General features: G+C 42.8%; 1 protein-coding gene across 6 annotated transcripts in view; it reads right to left on the minus strand.

The window, feature by feature from the left end:
* The window catches only part of FAM13C (family with sequence similarity 13 member C), a 128,953-nt gene that overhangs the window by 63,086 nt on the left and 43,651 nt on the right, over positions 1-22,216 (minus strand). For all 6 annotated transcript variants that reach the window (XM_067465648.1, XM_067465647.1, XM_067465646.1 and 3 more), the window contains exons 4-5: positions 16,789-16,910; positions 13,126-13,189 (exon numbers count right to left, since the gene is read on the minus strand). In XM_067465648.1, coding sequence (XP_067321749.1) covers positions 13,126-13,189; positions 16,789-16,910 — 186 coding nt within the window. The remainder of the gene's footprint in view (positions 1-13,125; positions 13,190-16,788; positions 16,911-22,216) is intronic.

Raw genomic sequence — 22,216 nt, forward strand, 5'->3', positions numbered from 1 at the left:
GCTCAGAAGCTTCAAATGGTCCAACGAGCGGCAGCCAGGATGCTAACAGGAGCGGCACTCAGGGAGCATACAACTCCTCTGTTGCGCCAGCTCCACTGGCTGCCAATCTGCTACCGGGCACAATTCAAAGTGCTGGCTTTAGCCTTTAAAGCCCTAAACGGTTCTGGCCCGACCTATCTGTTTGAACACATCTCCTCCTATGAACCAGTTAGGACGTTAAGATCGTCTGGGGAGGCCCTGCTTTCGGTCCCGCAGGCTTCACAAGCACGCCTGGCGGACCGAGAGACAGGGCCTTCTCAGTAGTGGCCCCCCGGCTGTGGAACGCCCTTCCTACAGACATTAGATCGGCCCCCTCCTTATTGGCATTCCGGGAGAGAGTGAAGACATGGCTCTTCGAACAGGCTTTCAACTAAGCAGTGTAATTGATTGATTACTGGAATATGGATTAATGTACAACGAGATCAGATGCTGATTCTATTGATGAGACGTGATGGATTGTTGTATTGATGTTTTGATGTTAATTAATTGATATTACTGTTTTAAATGATTAATGATTCTGTACTGTGTTGTTGATACTGGTTGTTAACCGCTCTGAGTCGCCTGATGGCTGTAAATAAATAAATAAATAAAATCCTTTATTTAAAATATTAGATGGTGGCCATAGGTCCTTTGTCCTATTCATAAGAATGTGAGGAATATTTAATGAGAACCTCCACAGGTCAAAATTAATTCTGCACAAAATTCTCCCATATGGATTTTTGTGCACAAAATATTTTCAGTGAGGGGACAGCGTTTAGTATTCAGAAAAGCATATTCCTGTGCAAAAACATAATTTTCCGGATGGGGAATGCTGTTTCTTGTGAAAAAAAATGTTGGTTTTGACACCAAAAATGATACACCAGTTTTGCCATAGGAGGTTTCCAATTATAGTTGTTGTTGTTCATTCGTTCAGTCATCTCCGACTCTTCATGACCTCATGGACCAGCCCACGCCAGAGCTCCCTGTTGGCCGTCACCACCCCCAGCTCCTTCAAGGTCAGTCCAGTCACTTCAAGGATGCCATCCATCCATCTTGCCCTTGGTCGGCCCCTCTTCCTTTTACCTTCCACTTTCCCCAGCATAATTGTCTTCTCTAGGCTTTGCTGTCTCCTCATGATGTGGCCAAAGTACTTCAACTTGGTCTCTAGTATCCTTCCCTCCAGTGAGCAGTCGGGCTTTATTTCCTGGAGGATGGACTGGTTGGATCTTCTCGCAGTCCAAGGCACTCTCAGAACTTTCCTTCGCTCAGCCTTCCCTAAGGTCCAGCTCTCACATCCGTAGGTTACTACAGGGAATACAATGGCTTTGCCTAGGCGGATCTTTGTTGCCAGTGTGATGTCCAATTATAGTATTTCTCAAATATTCCAAAGCAGTGTTCTTCAATCTTTAAAAATCCCATATCTCCTTTCGATAAAAGAAAAAAAGAAAAAGAAAATACATTCCCCTCCCCTCCCACCTTCAAACTTGCCTCCTCACAAACTTAACTGTGCCAGTTTGCTATCAAGCACAATTCAAAGTGCTAGCTTGGCCTATAACTCCCTAAACAGTTCTAGTCCAGCTTACCTATCCTAACGCATCTCCCTTTATGAGTGAGTTAGAACATTAACATCAGCTGGGGAGGTCCTGCTATCGGTCCCGCCCCCATCGCAGGCGCGACTGATGGGGACAAGAGATAGGGCCTTCTAGGTGGTGGCCCCTAGGCAGTGGAACTCCCTTCCCAGTGAGATTAGATCAGACCCCTCCCTTCCGGGATTTAGGAAACAACCTAAAACATGGCTTTTCAAACAAGTGGAGTAAGATGAAGGAGTCAAGATAACCTTGATGCAATGTCTAATATTCTATGTTTTATGTTTGGTCTATGTCTTATGTTTTATAGTGTTTATACTGGTTTAATTTATTGCTATATAATGTTTTAATTATGTGATGGATTTTTATATTTTATGTGAGCCATTGAATTTTGCCATTTATTTGCTGTGAATTGCTTTGAGTTCTCCCAGGGATGAGAAAAGCGGTATATAAATAAATAAATAAATTGAAATAATGTGACTTGAAACATTTCAATTAGCTAATTAAAGAGCAGAACATGGGGCATGTGTTCTCAAACCACGTATCCCTCCCCTAACAGCCTGGCACACACTTAGAAGATATCACACTTAGAAGGCGGATCTGGCCAGGGTGGTCCATGCCTTAGTCACCTCCAGATTGGACTACTGTAATGCACTCTACGTGGGGCTGCCCTTGAAAACAGCCCGGAAATTCCAGTTGGTTCAACGGGCGGTGGCCAGGTTGTTAACTGGTGCTCCTTACAGGGAGAGGTCAACCCTCCTGTTTAAGGAGCTCCATTGGCTGCCGTTCACTTTCTGGTCCCAATTCAAGGTGCAGGTGCTTACCTATAATGCCCTAAATGGTTTAGGACCCTCCTACCTGCGTGACCGCATTTCCGTATACGAACCCACACAATCTCTTCGTTCATCTGGAGAGGCCCTGTCACGATCCCACCTGCATCGCAAGCGCGATTGGTGGGAACGAGGGACAGGGCCTTCTCGGTGGTAGCCCCCCGACTCTGGAACTCTCTCCCCAAGGACATCAGACAAGCCCCAACACTGGCAGTTTTCAGGAAGAGCTTGAAGACGTGGCTGTTCCGGTGTGCCTTTCCAGAATAGGAAGCTCCTAGCATCATGTCCCAAATGCACTTTACTAGAGATTTAAGATTGTCTGCACACAGCACTACCTCTAAAAACCTATACATGTCACCTGTCATGTCCAGCACTTTTAAATTTTATTCATTACATTTGGCCCAGCCTTAGTTTTTAAATGTGTCGTGGTGTTACTGTTTTTAATGTTTATTGTTATAGCTTTAATTTTTTTGTTTGCTTTATGAGTTTTATTGTTGTATTTGTTATGCTGTTGTTTTATTGTGGGCCTTGGCCTTTTGTAAGCCGCACCGAGTCCTTCCGGAGATGTTAGCGGGGTATAAATAAAGTTAATAATAATAATAATAATAATAATAATAATAATAACAAAGCATTTTTTTTTAAAAAGGTGGATGTCCCTTGTTCACTTTCTATTTTATTCTGAACAAAAAAGGGCTGTGAGGATGAGTTCAAGTCCCCAGGGCCAGATCAACTACACCCAAGAGTATTGAAGGAAGTGGTGGAAGTCATTTCGGAACCATTGGCAACCATCTTTGAGAGTTCTTGGAGAACGGGAGAAGTTCCAGCAGATTGGAGGAGGGCCAATGTGGTCCCAATCTTCAAGAAGGAAAAAAAGGATGACCCAAACAACTTTTCCAGGCAAGATTCTGGAAAAGATTGTTAAGGAAGTGGTCTGCAAACACTTAGAAACAAATGCGGTCATTGCTAATAGTCAACATGGATTTATCAAAAACAAGTCATGCCAGACTAATCTGATCTCTTTCTTCGATAGAGCTACAAGCTGGATAGATGTGGGGAATTCCATGGATGTAGTGTACCTGGATTTCAGTAAGGCCTTCAACAAGGTCCCCCATGACCTTCTGGCAAACCAACCAGTCCAATGTGGGCTCGTCAAAACTACGGTAAGGTGGATCTGTAATTGGTTAAATGGACGAACCCAGAGGGTGCTCACCAATGCTTCCTCTTCATCCTGGAAAGAAGTGACAAGTGGAGTGCCGCAGGGTTCCGTCCTGGGCCCGGTCCTGTTCAACATCTTTATTAATGACTTAGATGAAGGGCTAGAAGGCAGGATCATCAAATTGGGAGGGATAGCCAATATTCCAGGGGACAGGAGCAGGATTCAAAACGATCTTAACAGATTAGAGAGATGGGCCGAAACTAACAAAATGAAGTTCAGAAGTGACAAATGCAAGATACTCCACTTTGGCAGGAAAAACGGAATGCAAAGATACAGAATGGGGGACAATGCCTGGCTCGAGAGCAGTACATGTGAAAAAGATCTTGGAATCCTCGTGGACAACAAGTTAAACATGAGCCAACAATGTCATGTGGCGGCAAAAAAAAGCCAATGGGATTTTGGCCTGCATCAATAGGAGCATAGTGTCTAGATCTAGGGAAGTAATGCTACCCCTCTGTTCTGCTTTGGTTAGACCACACCTGGAATATTGTGTCCAATTCTGGGCACCACAATTCAAGAGAGATATTGACAACCTGGAATGTGTCCAGAGGAGGCCGACTAAAATGATCAAGGGTCTGGAGAACAAGCCCTATGAGGAGCGGCTTAAGGAGCTGGGCATGTTTAGCCTGAAGAAGAGAAGGCTGAGAGGAGATATGATAGCCATGTATAAATATGTGAGAGGAAGCCACAGGCAGGAGGGAACAAGCTTGTTTTCTGATTCCTTGGAGACTAGGACGCGGAACAATGGCTTCAAACTACAAGAGAGGAGATTCCATCTGAACATGAGGAAGAACTTCCTAACTGTGAGAGCCGTTCAGCAGTGGAACTCTCTGCCCCGGAGTGTGGTGGAGGCTCCTTCTTTAGAAGCTTTTAAACAGAGGCTGGATGGCCATCTGTCAGGGGTGATTTGAATGCAACATTCCTGCTTCTTGGCAGGGGGTTGGGCTGGATGGCCCATGAGGTCTCTTCCAACTCTTTGAATCTATGATTCTATGATTCTATGGTGGGGAAAGATAGCCCAGGACTCGCAGGTCTGTGTGGGGATCTACAGACATGTCCTGGGTTTGTTTATTCCTCTTTAAAATCCACATTTTGGCGCTGTCTTGAAGTGCCCTCAGACTCGGCTTTTTTAAAGGAAAAAAGTTCAAGGTTGGAGTCTTGAAAACTGTGGCCATGCACTTGGATGCAGTGAAATTTCAAAAGGCAAAAGAAGAGCCAAAATAACAAGGCACCCAGCAATGATCAGTAAGATTTCTGTGCCCGCGAATAGCTCCCTGCTCATCCCATGCGGTCAATAAAAGAAGAAATGTGTGTCAGCTACATTATTTATACAGGTTTTTACTCGGCACAGAATTTAGGTTACCATGGTACATCATCTTGGGTTTTCTTCTCAAGCACAGAGTTTAAGGAAAGCATTTGCAGAGCCACATACACCCTCATCTTTTACAGCAGAATATTTGGGGAGGGAGGTACAAGTGAGGCAACATCCACACATTTGTTGAAGTGAACTAAAGGGTATACCAAATAATGTTATCTAGTGTTTTGTTTTCTTTAATATTAATCCAGCTATTTCTACTTGAAGTGCATCTACACTGTAGAATTCATAGAATCATAGAATCATAGAATCAAAGAGTTGGAAGAGACCTCATGGGCCATCCACTCCAACCCCCTGCCAAGAAGCAGGAATATTGCATTCAAATCACCCCTGACAAATGGCCATTCAGCCTCTGCTTAAAAGCCTCCAAAGAAGGAGCCTCCACCACACTCCGGGGCAGAGAGTTCCACTGCTGAACGGCTCTCACAGTCAGGAAGTTCTTCCTCATGTTCAGATGGAAGATGTAGGTTGGCACCACTTGGATTGCCAGGGGCAAATGCTATAGAATCCTGAGAGTTGTTGTTTGGTGAGGCACCAGCACACTTTATTGACAAAGAAGGCTAAAGACCTTGGAAAACTAAAAACCTAGGGTTCCATAGCATCGAGCCATAGCATCCAAAGTGTTCATCTCAAGAACAGACAAGCATCCCGAGCTCTGAAGTTCACCTGGGAAGGAATCCCACTGGAGCACTGCAGCACACCCAAATACCTGGGAGTCACCCTGGACCGTGCTCTTACCTACAAGAAGCACTGCCTGAACATCAAGCAAAAAGTGGGTGCCAGAAACAATATCATACGAAAGCTGACTGGCACAACCTGGGGATCACAACCAGACACAGTGAAGACATCTGCCCTTGTGCTATGCTACTCTGCCGCTGAGTATGCATGCCCAGTGTGGAACACATCTCACCACACTAAAACAGTGGATGTGGCTCTTAATGAGACATGCCGCATTATCACGGGGTGCCTGCACCCTACACCACTGGGGAAATTACACTGCTTAGCCAGTATTGCACCACCCGAAATCCGCCGGGAAGTAGCAGCCAATAGTGAAAGGACCAAGGCAGAGACATCTCCAGCTCTTCCCCTGTTTGCTTATCAGCCAGCACGTCAACAACTTAAATCAAGAAATAGTTTTCTAAGATCTACAGAGACACTCGCTGGAACACCTCAGCAAGCGAGAGTCCAAAAGTGGCAGGCTCAAACCCAGAACCTCAACCAATGGCTGATACCAAATGAGAGACTCCCCCCTGGACACACAGAGGACTGGGCAACTTGGAAGGCGCTGAACAGACTGCGCTCTGGCACTATGAGATGCAGAGCCAACCTTCAGAAATGGGGCTACAAAGTTAAATCCACGACATGCAAGTGTGGAGAAGAGCAAACCACTGACCATCTGCTGCAATGCAACCTGAGCCCTGCCACATGCACCATGGAGGACCTTCTTGCAGCAACACCAGAAGCACTCCAAGTGGCCAGCTACTGGTCAAAGGACATTTAATCAACTACCAAACTCACAAATTTTGTATTTTGTCTGTTTGTTTGCTTTGTTCTGTTAGAAATGTAATATAATCGACTGGTTGCCCTGACACGATAAATAAATAAAAATCCAAAGTGGGGTGCCTTAATTGTACAATGTAGATGCATCCTTGATCTAACATTGCACAGCGTCTGATCAAATAGAAAAATATACTGTAGAAAAATAGTGTAGTGATTTGGGTGTTAAACTATGACTTTAGAGACCATGATTTAAATCCATGAACCACCACAGAAACCCATTGGGTGATCTTGGGTAAGTTACATCATCTCAGAGCAAGACAATGGCAAATCTATATATATATAAATGCTCTGTGCATAATGAATACCTTAAAAACAAAAGAATTGATGAACGAAATCACACCAAATTTGGCAACAAAATGTCTCACAGCACAAGGAGTGACCATCTCTCAAAAATTATGTTTTTGTCATTTGGGAATTGTAGTTGCTGGGATTTATAGTTCAACTGCAATCAAAGAGCATTCTGAACTCCATCAATGATGGAATTGAACCAAACTTGGCACACAGAACTCCCATGACCAACAGAAAATACTGGAAGGGTTTGGTGGGCATTGGCCTTGAGTTTGGGAGTTGTAGTTCACCTACATCCAGAGAGCACTGTGGACTCAAACAACGATGGATCTGGACCAAACTTGGCACAAGCACTCAATACGCCCAAATATGAACACAGATGGAGTTAGGGGGAAATAGACCTTGACATTTGGGAGTTGTAGTCACTGGGATTCACAGTTCACCTACAATCAAAGAACGTTCTGAACCCCACGAACGACAAAATCAGGGCAAACTTCCCACACAGAACCCCCATGACCAACAGAAAATACTTAAGGCCATCCAATCCAACTTTCTTCATCAGGACAAGAAGATGTAATCAAAGTCCTCCTGACCAAGAGCCATCCAGCCATAGATATAGATAGATATATATGATTCACACACACACAGCTATAGTATCATGGATTTGAAAGAGACTCTTAAAGAAGGACTATGATATGTTGCATGTTCCAGAGTAGGCAAACCAGACACTCTCCACATCAACACTGACAAAGAAACAGCAAGAAATACTATTTACCCATAAGCATAAAGAAATTACATATATATATTAGAAACCAACACTTTCTCATTACTTTATTTTCCAGATCAACAGACTGGGCCACAGGGGACAGCTAGTATAGTCTGAATAAATCTTGCTGAGAAAACCCTGTGACAGTATTGCATAAGAATACTATAAGTCCGAAACGATTTGAAGACACACAGCAATATAAAGTTCCATTTTAATTTTGACTTTATGCACATTTTAAATACATTGTTGATAGGAGAAAGGTGATGTAAGGAAAAAGGCAGATACAAATAAAGAGAAAGAAGAGGATTGATATTGCTGTTGTTATTTATATCACTATCAACAGTAATAACAATAACATCTTAATATAAATCAAACTGTAAAATAGGGAGAACCAGTCAAATTTTGTTTTCTCTATTTACTCTTCAGTCACAGATTTCACCTATAGTTTTGGTACTTGCCAATGCTGCCCTACTCTATTTTTCCAATTCATCTCTTCATTGTTAGTTGTATGTAACAGCTTCAACCTTTTCTCAGATGAGCAAAACCTCTTATAACAACATCAACAACAACAACAACACTTTATTTATATTTCACCCTTCTCACTCTGATGGGGACTCAGGGCGGATCACAGGACACATACACGCAATGCCGCTTTCTACAAAGACAGACAGAACCGAAAGATTTTTTTTTTCTATTCTCAATTTAAAAAATGCTTCCCATTTTCAAAAGACTTACTTTTTTCAAGAAGAGTTCTTTGATTTTGTATATACCTTAAAAAGTAAGCAAAATGGAAATGCAAATTGTGGGATTTGATCATGTATCATTTAAAAAAATATATAAATTGAAGCCATCCCAGCACTAGCTTATGATAGATACTGTGAACCACCGCCTCCTCCTGAGAAAAATGTATAATATCACAAAGGACTACCACCTCACCCGCCTCATAGGAAACCTGATACAAAACGGGAGCTTTTTTGTTGAGTTCCAGGGCCAGAGAAGTAGATGGCGGAAACAGAACAACGGCTTGCCTCAGGGGAGCGTGCTCACTCCACCCATGTTCAACATTTACACAAATGACCAGCCACTGCCAGAAGGGCAGAGAGTTTCATCTATGCTGATGATCGTGCCATTACTGCTCAAGCAGGGAGCTTTGAGATGGCAGAACAGAAGCTCTCCAAAACTCTAGGTGCTCTTACTGCCTATGACAGGGAAAACCAACTGGCGCCTAATCCATCTAAAACACAGACATGTGCCTTTCACCTTAAAAACAGACAAGCATCCCGAGCTCTGAGGATTACCTGGGAAGGAATCCCACTGGAGCATTGCAGCACACCCAAATACCTGGGAGTCGCTCTGGAACGTGCTCTGACCTATAAGAAGCACTGCCTGAACATCAAACAAAAAGTGGGTGCTAGAAACAATAACATACGAAAACTGACTGACACAACCTGGGGATCACAACCAGACACAGTGAAGACATCTGCCCTTGCGCTATGCTACTCTGCAGCTGAGTACGCATGCCCAGTGTGGAACATATCTCACCACAGTGTGGAACATATCTCACCACACTAAAACAGTGGATGTGGCTCTAAATGAGACATGCCGTATTATCACAGGTTGTCTGCGCCCTACACCACTGGAGAAATTACACTGCTTAGCCGGCATTGCACCACCTGACATCCGCCGGGAAGTAGCAGCCAATAGTGAAAGGACCAAGGCAGAGACATCTCCAGCTCATCCCTCGTTTGGGTATCAGCCAGCACGTCAGCGACTTAAATCAAGAAATAGTTTTCTTAGATCTACAGAGACACTCGCTGGAACACCTCAGCAAGCGAGAGTCCAAAAGTGGCAGTCTCAAACCCAGAACCTCAATCAATGGCTGATACCAAATGAGAGACTCCCTCCTGAGCACACAGAAAACTGGGCGACTTGGAAGGCACTGAACAGACTATGCTCTGGCACCACGAGATGCAGAGCCAATCTTAAGAAATGCGGCTACAAAGTGGAATCCACGACATGCGAGTGCGGAGAAGAGCAAACCACTGACCACCTGCTGCAATGCAACCTGAGCACAATGGAGGACCTCCTTGTGGCAACACCAGAGGCACACCAAGTGGCCAGATACTGGTCAAAGGACATTTAATCAACTACCAAGTTTGCAAAATCTGTGGTTTTTTTAATGTTTGATTGTTTTGTTCTGTTAGAAATGTAATACAATGGTATGGTTGCTGATGACACGATAAAATAAATAAATAAATAAATAAATAAATAAATATCCCAGTACTAATTTGGCATCATTTCTGTTTATTCGTGGAGTTTCCCCAGTCTAGAAAGTCACTCTCTAGTCCACTCTAATTTGAAGCTACCTTTTATTAGAAGAGGACTAAGTATCTGGCAGACTATCAACTGCCATGCTCTTTTCTGTCCATGCATAAGGGAGCCCTATATTAAGTTATTGGGAGCTAAGTTTAAAAGTTTCATGACCACATTCTCTAACACATTCACACCCACAGACATTTTCACAGTATGCTTCTATGAAGGTCTAGCAACATGTGACTCAATATGCACAAAATAATTCAGAACACTTGCCTCCCGCAGCAATCCATGGAGTCATTTAAGGAGAAAATATTAAATTGGCTATGCTTGTAAATGCAACAACAGTAGGCCTTCACCATTAGATGTAGCACTTACTAGTAAAAGCTTTCTAGGAGATACTGTTCCTCTCTAAAGCTTTCTAGGAGCTGCTGTTCTTCTTCTCAGAAGAAGACCTACAAGCCACTCTAAACAGAAGCAGAAGCATACTAGAAGCTTAGCCTGTCATTAAACATCGAGAAAACCAAAGTGCTGTTCCAGAAGTCACTGGCCAGTCCCTCTCCAATGCCAGAAATACAGCTTAATGGTGTAACATTAGAAAATGTTGACCATTTCCGCTACTTTGGCAGCCACCTCTCCACAAAAGTCAACCTTGACACCGAAATTCAAAACTGCCTGAGCTCTGCAAGTGCAGCATTTTTCCCAATGAAGCAGAGAGTGTTTGAGGACCAGGACATCTGTAGGGATATCAAGATGCTTGTTTATAAAGTTATTGTCCTCCCAATCCTGCTATAAGCCTGCGAGACGTGGACAGCCTACAGACGTCACATGCAACTCCTCAAAGCCAACCTTAAAAACTCTGGCATAGACACTGAGAACTGGGAGGCCCTGGCCCTTAAGCGCTCCAGTTGGAGGTCAGCTGTGACCAGCAGTACTGCAGAATTTGAAGAGGCACGAATGGAGGGCGAAAGAGAAACATGCCAAGATGAAGGCGCGTCAAGTCAACCCTGACCGGGACCGCCTTCCATCTGGAAACCAATGCCCTCACTGTGGGAGAAGATGCAGATCAAGAATAGGACTCCACAATCACCTATGGACCCACCCCCAGGATACCACTTGGAGAACCATCATCCTTGGACTACAAGGGATTGCCTAAGTAAGTAAGTAAGTAAGTAAAGTAAATAAGTTCCTCTCTACCATATCCCCCCCCCCCCCAAGAAACAGACTTTGAAACAACCCAGGCCCTTTCCACACAGCTGAATAAAATCCCACATTATCTGCTTTGAACTGGAATGTGGATTTAAGTAACCCAGTTCAGAGCAGATGTGGGGTTTTCTGCCTTGATATTCCGGGCTATATGGTTGTGTGCAAGGCCCCTCCCCAGTCAAAATAACAATTGCATATTCTGCTCACAAAGCTAAAAAAATAATCAGTCCTGATGCAAGGCTCTGGAGTGTCCTGGTGAATATAAAGAAAATCAAGGCTACTGATGGTGGTCACCACTTTATTCATGTCAAGGAGACTGCAGGATGCAACTACACTTAGAGTATTACACTATAATGTAGCCCTGGATGCTTAGCTTCAAGCTCAGTGTGTCAAGTAAAGCCAGTGTTCTGAGACAAATCTCTTGAATTACAATGGTTGATAAGCTAGCATTTGGTAACTTGCAGTCACTATGGGAAGGAACATTGCTTTAAAAACTTACGTCACTGAAAAACATAACTGCCATGAAACCCCTACCTGTAATGAGATTGGGGACCCTGTTCAGCTCACTGGATGCGACACCCGATTTCCACTAGCATCTAACAAATAACTCCCATTTAATTTGAAGACAAAGCATGTAGCCTTCAGGAGCTATAACCAATTTTTAAATAGCACACATCCCATTCTTTGAAGTGAAGGAGGGTTATCAATATGCAGTACTGGATGGTTGCACGCCAGCAGGTTGAGGGTGAACCCAGCGAAGACGGAGATCCTTTGGCTGGGCCGTCCGGGTGAGAGGGAGATCCAGCTGCCTACCCTAGATGGCGAGACACTACGTCCGCCATCTTCTGTAAAAAGTCTTGGTGTCTTATTGGACCCTCTGCTCAAAATGGAGGCCCAGGTCTCTACTGTGAGCAGATCTGCGTTTTTCCATCTGCGTCAGGCTAGGCGCCTGGCTCCTTACCTATCTAGGAACGACCTGGCTACGGTGATCCAGGTGACAGTCATCTCGAGGCTTGACCACTGTAACGCCCTCTACATTGGCCTTCCTTTGTCAGTGATCCGGAAACTGAAGCTGGTGCAAAATGCGGCGGCTCGTCTCCTCGCCGGGGTGCCGGTGAGGTGTCGTATCACCCCAATTCTACAACAGCCACACTGGCTACCAATTGAGTACTGGATTACTTTCAAGGTGCTGGTTTTAACCTTTAAGGCCTTATATGGTCTGGGGCCGGCGTACCTGAGGGCCCGCTTATCCCCCGACCAACCCCAGAGATTACTTCGGTCCGAAGACCAAAATTTGCTTGAAGTCCCCAACATCTGGACTGATCATCTGTCCTCTACTAGGCAGAGAGCCTTCTTGATTGTGGCCCCTTATTTATGGAATGCCTTGCCAGTTGAAACCCGATCTATCCGAGACCTATTTGCTTTTCGGAGAGCCTGTAAAACCTTTCTCTTCCGACAAGCTTTTGATGGGTGAATAACTCGGGACTATTTCTGTTCTTGTTTTTATTGCATTTAAAGTTAATTGTATTGTTTTAATCTACTGCTGTAAACCACTCCGAGCCAAATTGGAAGTAGCAGTATACAAGTAAAATAAATAAAAATAAATAAATAAATAATACATTTTTGAGGTGTTGGGGGCAACAAGAGTCTCAAAACCTGACAGAAGTCATATGCAACCCATGTATCAGTGTGTTAGTCACCCCGATTAATAAAAACAGAGAATTGTCCCAAACCAACTCAAAGCGGTCATCTTCTGCATCTGATTTTATCCTGTTCAATGAGCATTTATTCTCCAAGGCCTCCAAGGTAGATGGCCTTTCCCAACATATTTATGATAGAACATTCATACATAAAGGTTATTTGTCTGCTACTTGAGAAACGTGGATCTAAGAATTACTTTTTTGTTTCTCTGTTTCATTTAAACAAATATGTTAACAGCACCCTTTAAAAATATTTAATACACATACCTCAGTGAAGTTCTGCGAATGTTCAGTAGGATCATTTGGTGAAATGAATGCACTCTGGTCTGTCCTGAAGAATAAAAATAGACAGGAGATGGGTCACTCTTCTTTCCAAAATGCATCCTTTCCAGCAAGCCATACAGATACTTTTGTGAGAAAATTGAAATCCCACCACATTTATGACAATGAAGATTGTTTTTATTCTGGCCAACTCATTAAAAACACATGTTAGAGAAAACAAAACTCACTCAGGACGGTATGGGTTTTTTTGGGATTTTTTTTGTCGTGTCAGGAGTGACTTGAGAAACTGTAAGTCGCTTCTGGTGTGAGAGAATTGGCCGTCTGCAAGGACGTTGCCCAGGGGACGCCTGGATGATTTGATGTTTTTATCATCCTTGTGACAGGCTTCTCTCATGTCCCCGCATGAGGAGCTGGAGCTGATAGTGGGAGCTCATCCGCCTCTCCCCAGATTTGAACCTGCAACCTGTTGGTCTTCAGTCCTGCTGGCACAAGGGTTTAACCTACTGCACCACCGGGGGCACCTCAGTATGGGATGGGAATGATGTATGAATTCTGATAATGTATTTATACAACTTTAAATGCCAAAAATCATAAAGCGTTAAACCAATCCAAAAATTATATATTAGTGAATATCTACAGAGAACACATAACATTGTGAAGATGAAGGAGGTGGTCTTAACTGAAAGGGTCTGATTAGAAATACAAGGAATAATCCAAGGTAATCAAAAAATGATCAGCATTTGTGTCTCTCAACCTTTGGGAAACCTTGACAAGGATAACCTTGACAAGGATCACTCTGACCAAAAGGTCATGAGTTCGAAGCCAGCCCGGGTTGGAGTGGGCTTCCAACCAGTTTTATAGCCTGTTGTCGACATTTGCAACCCGAAAGACAGTTGCATCTGTCAAGTAGGAAAATCAGGTACCACCTTGTGTGGGGTGGCTAAATTAACTAATTTATAAGGTCATAAAAAAAAAAGACTCCAGCAAAGCACTCCAGCAAAAGCATGCGAGGAATGCGGAAGTACTTTATCATCGCAGATGGACGATGAAAGCGACAGCTCCCCTGGCAGCCAGAAAAAGTTAAATGGCCTCTGTGTATGTCTGTATACATTGTATGTCAAATTGGCATTAAATGTTTGCCATATATGTATACATTGTCATCCGCCCTGAGTCCCCTGCGGGGTGAGAAGGGCGGAATATAAATACAGTATATATAAATACAGTATATATACAGTAAATAAATAACCCTGAACTGACAAGAATCTTCTCTATTTGAGGTTTATTTCTGCATAGAATTCAGTCATGGTTCTTTTTGTGAAGAAAAATACCACATTCTGCGATTGAAATAGTAGTTTCTGTGTAGAAAATGCTGTTTTCTGCACAGAAAAAAACCATGTATGAATTGTGTGCAGTATAAATCTCTAATGCATCATTCTGCAGAAAAAGGTGCATTTTCTCCACAGGAAATGTTGTATTATCTGCAAAAATGTACATGGTAAGTCCCAGAAATGCAAATTGTCATCAAAAACTGTGCAGTTCTCAAAAATCTTCTCACATCAGAAAAAACCAAACTGATAAAATTGTTCATTGCTTCTTTTGAGAACAAAATCAGTGGAGTATAGTTCTATCGGTAATGGCATATCTATCTATTTTACTTATTGGAAACGAATTCCACTTAAAACGTGTGACTTAATCTCTTTGGTTTGAAATGTCCCTTTTAGTCAGTAGACAACAATGGAAATTGCATCCTAAGATCAAGGGTGTCTCTACAAGCTGAAAACTCAGATCTATAAGAACTTTGCATTCTTATTGATTGCACAATAAACACACACTTTAATATCCCTCTGATATTAAAATCGATATTTAAATATTCAACATTTAACATTGAAAATAAGACCCCGGGCAAGCTCTTTTGATAAGTGTGCAGGAGAGAAAGATGAGGGTTCTCTCTTGGGGTCCAATAGTTCTGGTTTCAAGGAATGTGTCGAGTTTTGCAGTGTCTGGATCTCATCAGTAAACACTGACATTTACAGAATACTTGAATGTGCCGAGTTCTATCTAATAGTATGTGTAAGCAGAAGAAATAACAAGGGTCTCCATACCTATTGTTTGCATTGAGGGGAAAGCTTTAGTAGGCATGAATGGGAATTTTATTCCCAACACATAAATGGCAGCAAGCAGGGGATTATGTAGATCAGTGGTTCTCAACCTGTGGGTCCCCACATGTTTCGATCCACAACTTTCAGAAATCCCAGCCAGTTTACCAGCTGTTATTTATTTTATTTATTTATTTCGGGCACTTCTACCCCGCCCTTCTCAACTCCCGAGGGGGGACTCAGGGCGGCTTACAACCGGCACAATTCAACAGATAAATTACATAACAGCAATAACCACAGTAGTTAAAACAATCAATTAAAACAATAACAATTAAAAGCCAATCTAGTGGCCAACGTTCACCGAGTTCTGATATCCATAAGTCCATTCAGCATTACCATAGTCCTTTCCAATTTCTGGTCGTCATTATCTTGTCAGTCTGCCAGATTACCCAAAGGTCTGGTCCCATATCCATGTTTTCAGCTTCCTTCTGAAGGTGAGGAGGGACGTTGATGACCTAATTTCCCCGGGGAGTGAATTCCACAGGGGAGGGGCCACCACCGAGAAAGCCCTGTCCCTGGTCCCCACCAGCCTCACTTGTGATAGAGGCGGGGCCGAGAGCAGGGCCTCCCCCGAAGATCTTAAACTCCAAGGTGGGACATAGAAGGAGATACGTTCGGGCAGGTACGCTGGGCCGGAGCTGTTAGAATTTTGGGAGTTGAAGGCCAAAACACCTGGGGACCCACAGGTTGAGAACCACTGATGTAGATCAAGTCCCCTAACTTCCATCAAGGTTCCAATCTGATGATAGTTCATTTTTTTAAAAAATCAAGTCATTGCTAATTGTTTTTGTGCTTAGGAAGCCTTGGGATTCGGGAATTTGAGCCAACTCACATTGGAAACACTTATTACAGTTTACACAAGGTGGCAGAAACAGAGAGTAGTTCTGAAGTTAACCATGGGATCTTTTCCCACTTGGTCAAAAACAACAGTTATTAATAGTCACAGAGAAAAACAAAAAGGTCAATGGTTCATAATATTTTTCCTAGCAACATGCCCAGTGCCCACAGTGGATACTTGCTTTTGCCATAGAAGTACCGGGTTCGCCGATAAAACTAAAAATAACTACATGTTTGAAAACAACTTCTAGCTTCTCTTAATTTAGAGCTCAGTTTACCTTGGCACAGAACGGTTGTCTTCTACCACCACCCCTCTTCCCCGTTTTTCTTTTTATGCCGCAGAGGAGTATATCCACAGCACTGTCTCAAAGAGACATCGTACAGTGCACCAATCACTGAAGGCATTCTAGTAGGAGTTCAATAAATTTCTTGTTTTTGTAAATATCAAATATTGAACTGAAAAGGAAGGAAGGAAGGAAGGAAGGAAGGAAGGAAGGAAGGAAGGAAGGGAGGGCAAATAACCCAAAAGAGCACAAAATGTTCACTTGACTGGCTGGATCAATTTGTGCAAGGCTGTAAGGAAAGAAGAACGAATGTCAACTTTGATCTGCATCTCGGTGGCAGTGAAAAGATTTGTTTACTCAGAGGAAAATACCTGGGTTGAAATTTGATGACTGTTTCCTGGTATCTGAATGCCACATTCTCTGGGTAATCATTAGCAGGAGTTCCTGTCTTCCTTTGACAGTCAGAGAGCCAGGGCAATGCATTTCCCATGTCCTGAGGAAAGGAGAGAGAGAAAAACACAGAGAGAGAAATACAACATACTCAAGTAAACAGTGGGCAGACGGATGTCAAGTGTCTATTTTTGGAGGGACAAAAAAAAGAGTATGCATGTAATCAAAGGTTATCTAGGGAAAGGCGAGAAGGGGAGAGGCCCCAAAGGGAAAACCACAGGCTCTGTACCGTATTTTCGTCTCAATATAAGGATAGCAACACGTTAAAAAATTGCAGTGAAGAGAGTTATTCCACAATGAATATTTGTGTATCACATTTATGCTGTTACTATTCTTTGATGTCAATTTCACAAACCATATTATGCCTTGAAACCCAACAATATATATATATTTTTCAAAATGATTCAGTTTCTGATAAGGGATATTAGTAAGTAATTTTATTGATTAGCCCTTAGGCCATATCACAATAAGAAAGGAAACAACAAGGACTGACAAGACCTTATCACACTCCACTTAGTAAGTTAAAATACGATACTTATAACAATACAGTAAGTAAATATGATAAGACATGATAAAACTGATAAACTGATCAAGCTGAGTATATACATCATATTTCATTATCACCCCTACAATTTACCCCAATCAGCTTGGAAGCTCCAACTAGTCCAACGCTCGGCAGCCATGATTTTAACAGGAGCGGAGCGCAGGGAGCATACAACCCCCCTGTTGCGCCAACTCCACTGGCTACCGATCTGCTACCGGGCTGAATTCAAAGTGCTGGCGTTGGCCTTTAAAGCCCTAAACGGTTCCGGCCCAAGCTACCTATCTGACCGCATCTCTGCCTATAAACCCACCAGGAGTTTGAGATCTTCCGGGGAGACCCTGCTCTCAATCCCGCCTGCTTCTCAAGCTCGGCTGGCGGGGACGAGAGGTAGGGCCTTCTCGGTGGTGGCTCCTCGGCTGTGGAACGCCCTTCCTACAGACATTAGATTAGCACCATCTCTAATGGTATTCTGCAAAAAGGTGAAGACCTGGATGTTTGTGCAGGCGTTTGAGTAATTTAGTGCAATTTGGTAATGGAACATAAGAATGGAACAATGGACGACGAACCTGGACTACGCTTGGATGATGAGAAGATTGGGTACGGTTGTTTTTTGTAATAATTGTGCATTGTAATTGCTTATTGGTAATTTATGGATAATGTGTTAAGTCAATTGTTATATGTTGTATGGAACCACTGCTGTTTCTACTGTTTTTACTGTTTGTGAACCGCCGTGAGTCGCCTTCGGGCTTGAGATACAGCGGTATATAAGCAAAGTAAATAAATAAATAAATAAATAAATATGTGGTTCTCAGACGTATTGTTTTGCTTAAGTACAGAGCTGTTTTATATGTTATTTTTGGGTCTTGGCCGCACATAAAATATGTTGTTCTGATGTGAGATTCCCAATACATTGTCCGTTTGATATATGGACCAAGGTGAAAGTCTCTCGCCTTTTGATACAATTTGCAATCAAATAATATGTGTGCTATATCCTCAATTTCAGATGCCCCGCAGATACGACTCCGTTCATTATAAGGGATGCTGTAAAATCTCCCGTATCTAACCATTGTCTCGAGCTGATCAAATCTGGCTCAAGTGAATACCTCCCTGAGATGTTTTGGTATTTGCGTTTTTAGGTAGTTAGCAGTTTGAAAGGTACGTTTATATTGACTCAGCCATTTTAGGTTAGCAGTCTTACTGAGGGTGGCTATATCTTCTTGTGCTTCTATGTCCAAAATTCTTTGTATAGCACCCTTTCTTACTTGGTCATTTGCGGCGCAGGAGACAGGAAGCCCGCAACTTCTTATATAATTTGTCAGTTGTGTAATCCAGGAAGTCGGTAGTTGGGATTTTATCTGATAAAGGATATTGATATTACAGTCGAGGGAATGGGCCGCTCACAACTCCTCTTCAAAGCCTCCCAAAACTTCAGTGCTAAACTTCAGTAGCAAAGTGGGAATTTCCCTTTTGAAAGAAGAACAGACTAGGGTTTTGTTTTTGTTTTTTGTTTTTTTGAAATATAGATGTGGGACTCTTGTGATATAGTTGAATTTGGGGAGCAAGTCACTAACACATCTATTTAAAGCATACATTCTCTTTATTTTGAAGCAGTACGTCTGGTTTGCTGCTAAATAAGGTGGCACAGCAGTGGGGTGTAAGTCCTGTGAAATAGAGGAATTACCTGCTTCCAACCCATTAGTCTTACAAGAGTCTTGCTTCTGACTGAAAAACAAGCCCTAGAGACAGCAACCAAAAAGCCCACTATATGGTTCAGATATGTGGATGACACCTTCACTATTTGGAGCCATGGAGAAGAAGAACTCAACAGGTTCCTGGACCATCTTAACAGCATCCACCCAAAAATCCAATTCACAATGGAAAAAGAAAATGAAGGAAGACTGCCTTTTCTAGATGTCCTAGTCATCCGCAAACCAGATCAACAATTGGGTCACACCATCTATAGAAAACCCACACACACAGATAGACATCTACATAAAAACTCCAACCATCACCCAAGTCAAAAAAGAAGCACAATTAAAGCCTTGGCAGACCGTGCAAAAAGAATCTGCGAACCCCACCTCCTCCAAGATGAACTGAACCACCTCAACTGGGCTCTCCAGGCCAATGGATACTCCACCTCAGATATCAGAAGAGCTGCAAGACCAAGAACAAGCCACGAGAGTAAAGATGAAGATCCACCCAGAGGAAAAGTGTTCCTGCCATACATCAAGGGAACCACTGACCGCATAGGGAAGCTAATGAGGAAACACAACATACAAACAATCTACAAACCTACCAAGAAAATCCAACAAATGCTACGTCCAGCAAAGGACAAGAGGGATCCTCTCACTTCTGCAGGAGTCTACCGTATACCATGCAGCTGTGGACAAGTCTACATAGGGACCACCAAACGCATCAGCGCCCAAACACGAATCAAGTAACATGAAAGGCACTGCAGACTACTTCAACCAGAGAAGTCAGCCATAGCAGAGCACCTGATGAACCAGCCTGGACACAGCATATTATTTGAGAACACAGAAATGCTGGACCACACCAACAACCACCATGTCAGACTACACAGAGAAGCCACTGAAATCCACAAGCATGTGGACAATTTCAACAGAAAGGAAGAGACCATAAAAATGAACAAAATCTGGCTACCAGTATTAAAACACTCTAAAATTACAACAGCAAAACAGCAGAGAGGAAACAACCAGGCGCATCTTAACACCTCTCAACAAAAGATTTTCCCAGGCTCAGCCAGGCCTTCAAATGCTAATGAAGGTGGTCAGTTGAAACATTCACACCTAGCTCCAGCAGGGAAGAGCTCTTTACACCACCCCAGCCAGTCCACAGATATGGAATGTTCTAATTCCAACAGACCTCACTACCTCTGAGGATGCTTGCCATAGATGCAGGCGAAACGTCAGGAGAAATGCCTCTAGAACATGGCCCTATAGCCCAAAAAAACCCACAAGAACCTAAACAAATCTACTTCACCTGATCTGGCTGCTAGCTGTATAGAGCAATTAGAGATTCATAACGCTATGTTACAAATCGGTTACGTGCCATACTGTATACCAGCCTGGGAATTTTGTTCTCCTGAAAATTTGGCTTAGAATGCTTCCATCTTCCAATTCATGTTTTGTTTAATCTACTTTGCATGGATATTAGAATCTTGTCATGGTCCATGGCTTTCCAACCAATTCCTTGCTTCAGGCAGCCTATTCTGCAGTTATTCATCAGTTACAAAATCTGACTATATTTTAAAGATGTTAGAGCAAGGGAAAGAAGACCGCCTGTAGTCCGCAGACCACCTGAAATGCCCATGCTTTACCCATGTAAAGCATGGGCTTTTCAGGCAGTCTGCGGACTACAATCTACCCAAACTGGGTGTTCTTTTTTTTTAACCCGAGTCAGCGTGGATTTTTCCACTGTGTGGAATTGCCCTGAGTCCACACTGCCATATGTTCCAGTTCAAGACAGAAAATGTGGGATTTTATTCAGCTGTGTGCAAGGGGTCTTTGTTGCACCTCAGCCAGAGTTCACCTTGCCCTTAACACCAACCAGGACTCCAAAAACATTAATAGAACAGCTTATTGAAGATAGTACATATAAAAAAGGGAAAATCACCAAAAGGGATAAGAAAGACAAAATCCAACAGGGAATCAGAAAAAAATTATTCACAGGAAAAAGCCCAATCAAGCTGGTAAGGAGTAAAACACTTCAAGGGCAAGAATCCAAATAATCCAAAAGGTACGGGAAAACAAAAGTCATAACATAAGCATAAATCCGGGGAAACAAGAATCAAGACATGAACATGAATCCAGGAATCACAAGAACTTTGGCTAAAACATGAATCGGAAACAGGACTTTAGATCCTCGCTTTCTAGCAGCATTGCCTGATCTGAACTCTCAAAAAGACACTCTCTCATTTAAGGGCCGCAAAATATGATCTTGACTTTCTGGTTTGTGAAACTTTCTTTGCACTTCCTTCTCATGGAGCCTTTTGGATTTCCTGATTTCGATGTTTTTCTCCCTAAGATCAAGCCTGATGCCCCTGTCAAACACACCTGCTCTCTCAGGTGAGCTATCTCAGGTTTCCGGGCCTTTATTAGGAGTTGCTAAGCTACTTGAAGGTGAAAAGTTACCTCCACCATTCACTGGATCTCCCTGTCTGCTGAACTCAGAAACAGTTTCACTTTCAAGTCCTGACTCACGGACAGACTCTTGATCTAAATTCCTCTCATTTGCTCATTGAAAGAACCATCCACCACTCTCCCAGGCTCTCCAGGCTCTGGAATCCCAATTCCCTCGTCTTTATCTATTTGAACTACAACAGCCTTAGCTATTCCAACTCAACATCAGAAAGCAAGGATTTGCAACAACACAGATCTCATAAATGTGCACACATGCAAATGAGTGAGGCTTCTGTAATTTAAGTATCACAACAACTCTCTTTTTCATAAATTAGGATTTGCATCATTACAGGTCAGATATCTATATATATATAAATGCTCTGTGCATAATGAGTTCCCTAAAAACAAAAGAACCAATGAACGAAATCACACCAAATTTGGCAACAAAACGTCTCACAACACAAGGACTGACCATCACTCAAAAAATTATGATTTTGTCATTTGGGAGTTGTAGTTGCTGGGATTTATAGTTCACCTACAATCAAAGAGCATTCTGAACTCCAATTATGGCATTGAACCAAATGTGGCACACAGGACTCCCATGACCAACAGAAAACACTAGAAGTGTTTGATGGGCATTGACCTTGAGTTTTGGACTTGTAGTTC

This window comes from Anolis sagrei, chromosome 3 (assembly GCF_037176765.1).
Source record: "Anolis sagrei isolate rAnoSag1 chromosome 3, rAnoSag1.mat, whole genome shotgun sequence".
Classification (NCBI taxonomy): Eukaryota; Metazoa; Chordata; class Lepidosauria; order Squamata; family Dactyloidae; genus Anolis; species Anolis sagrei.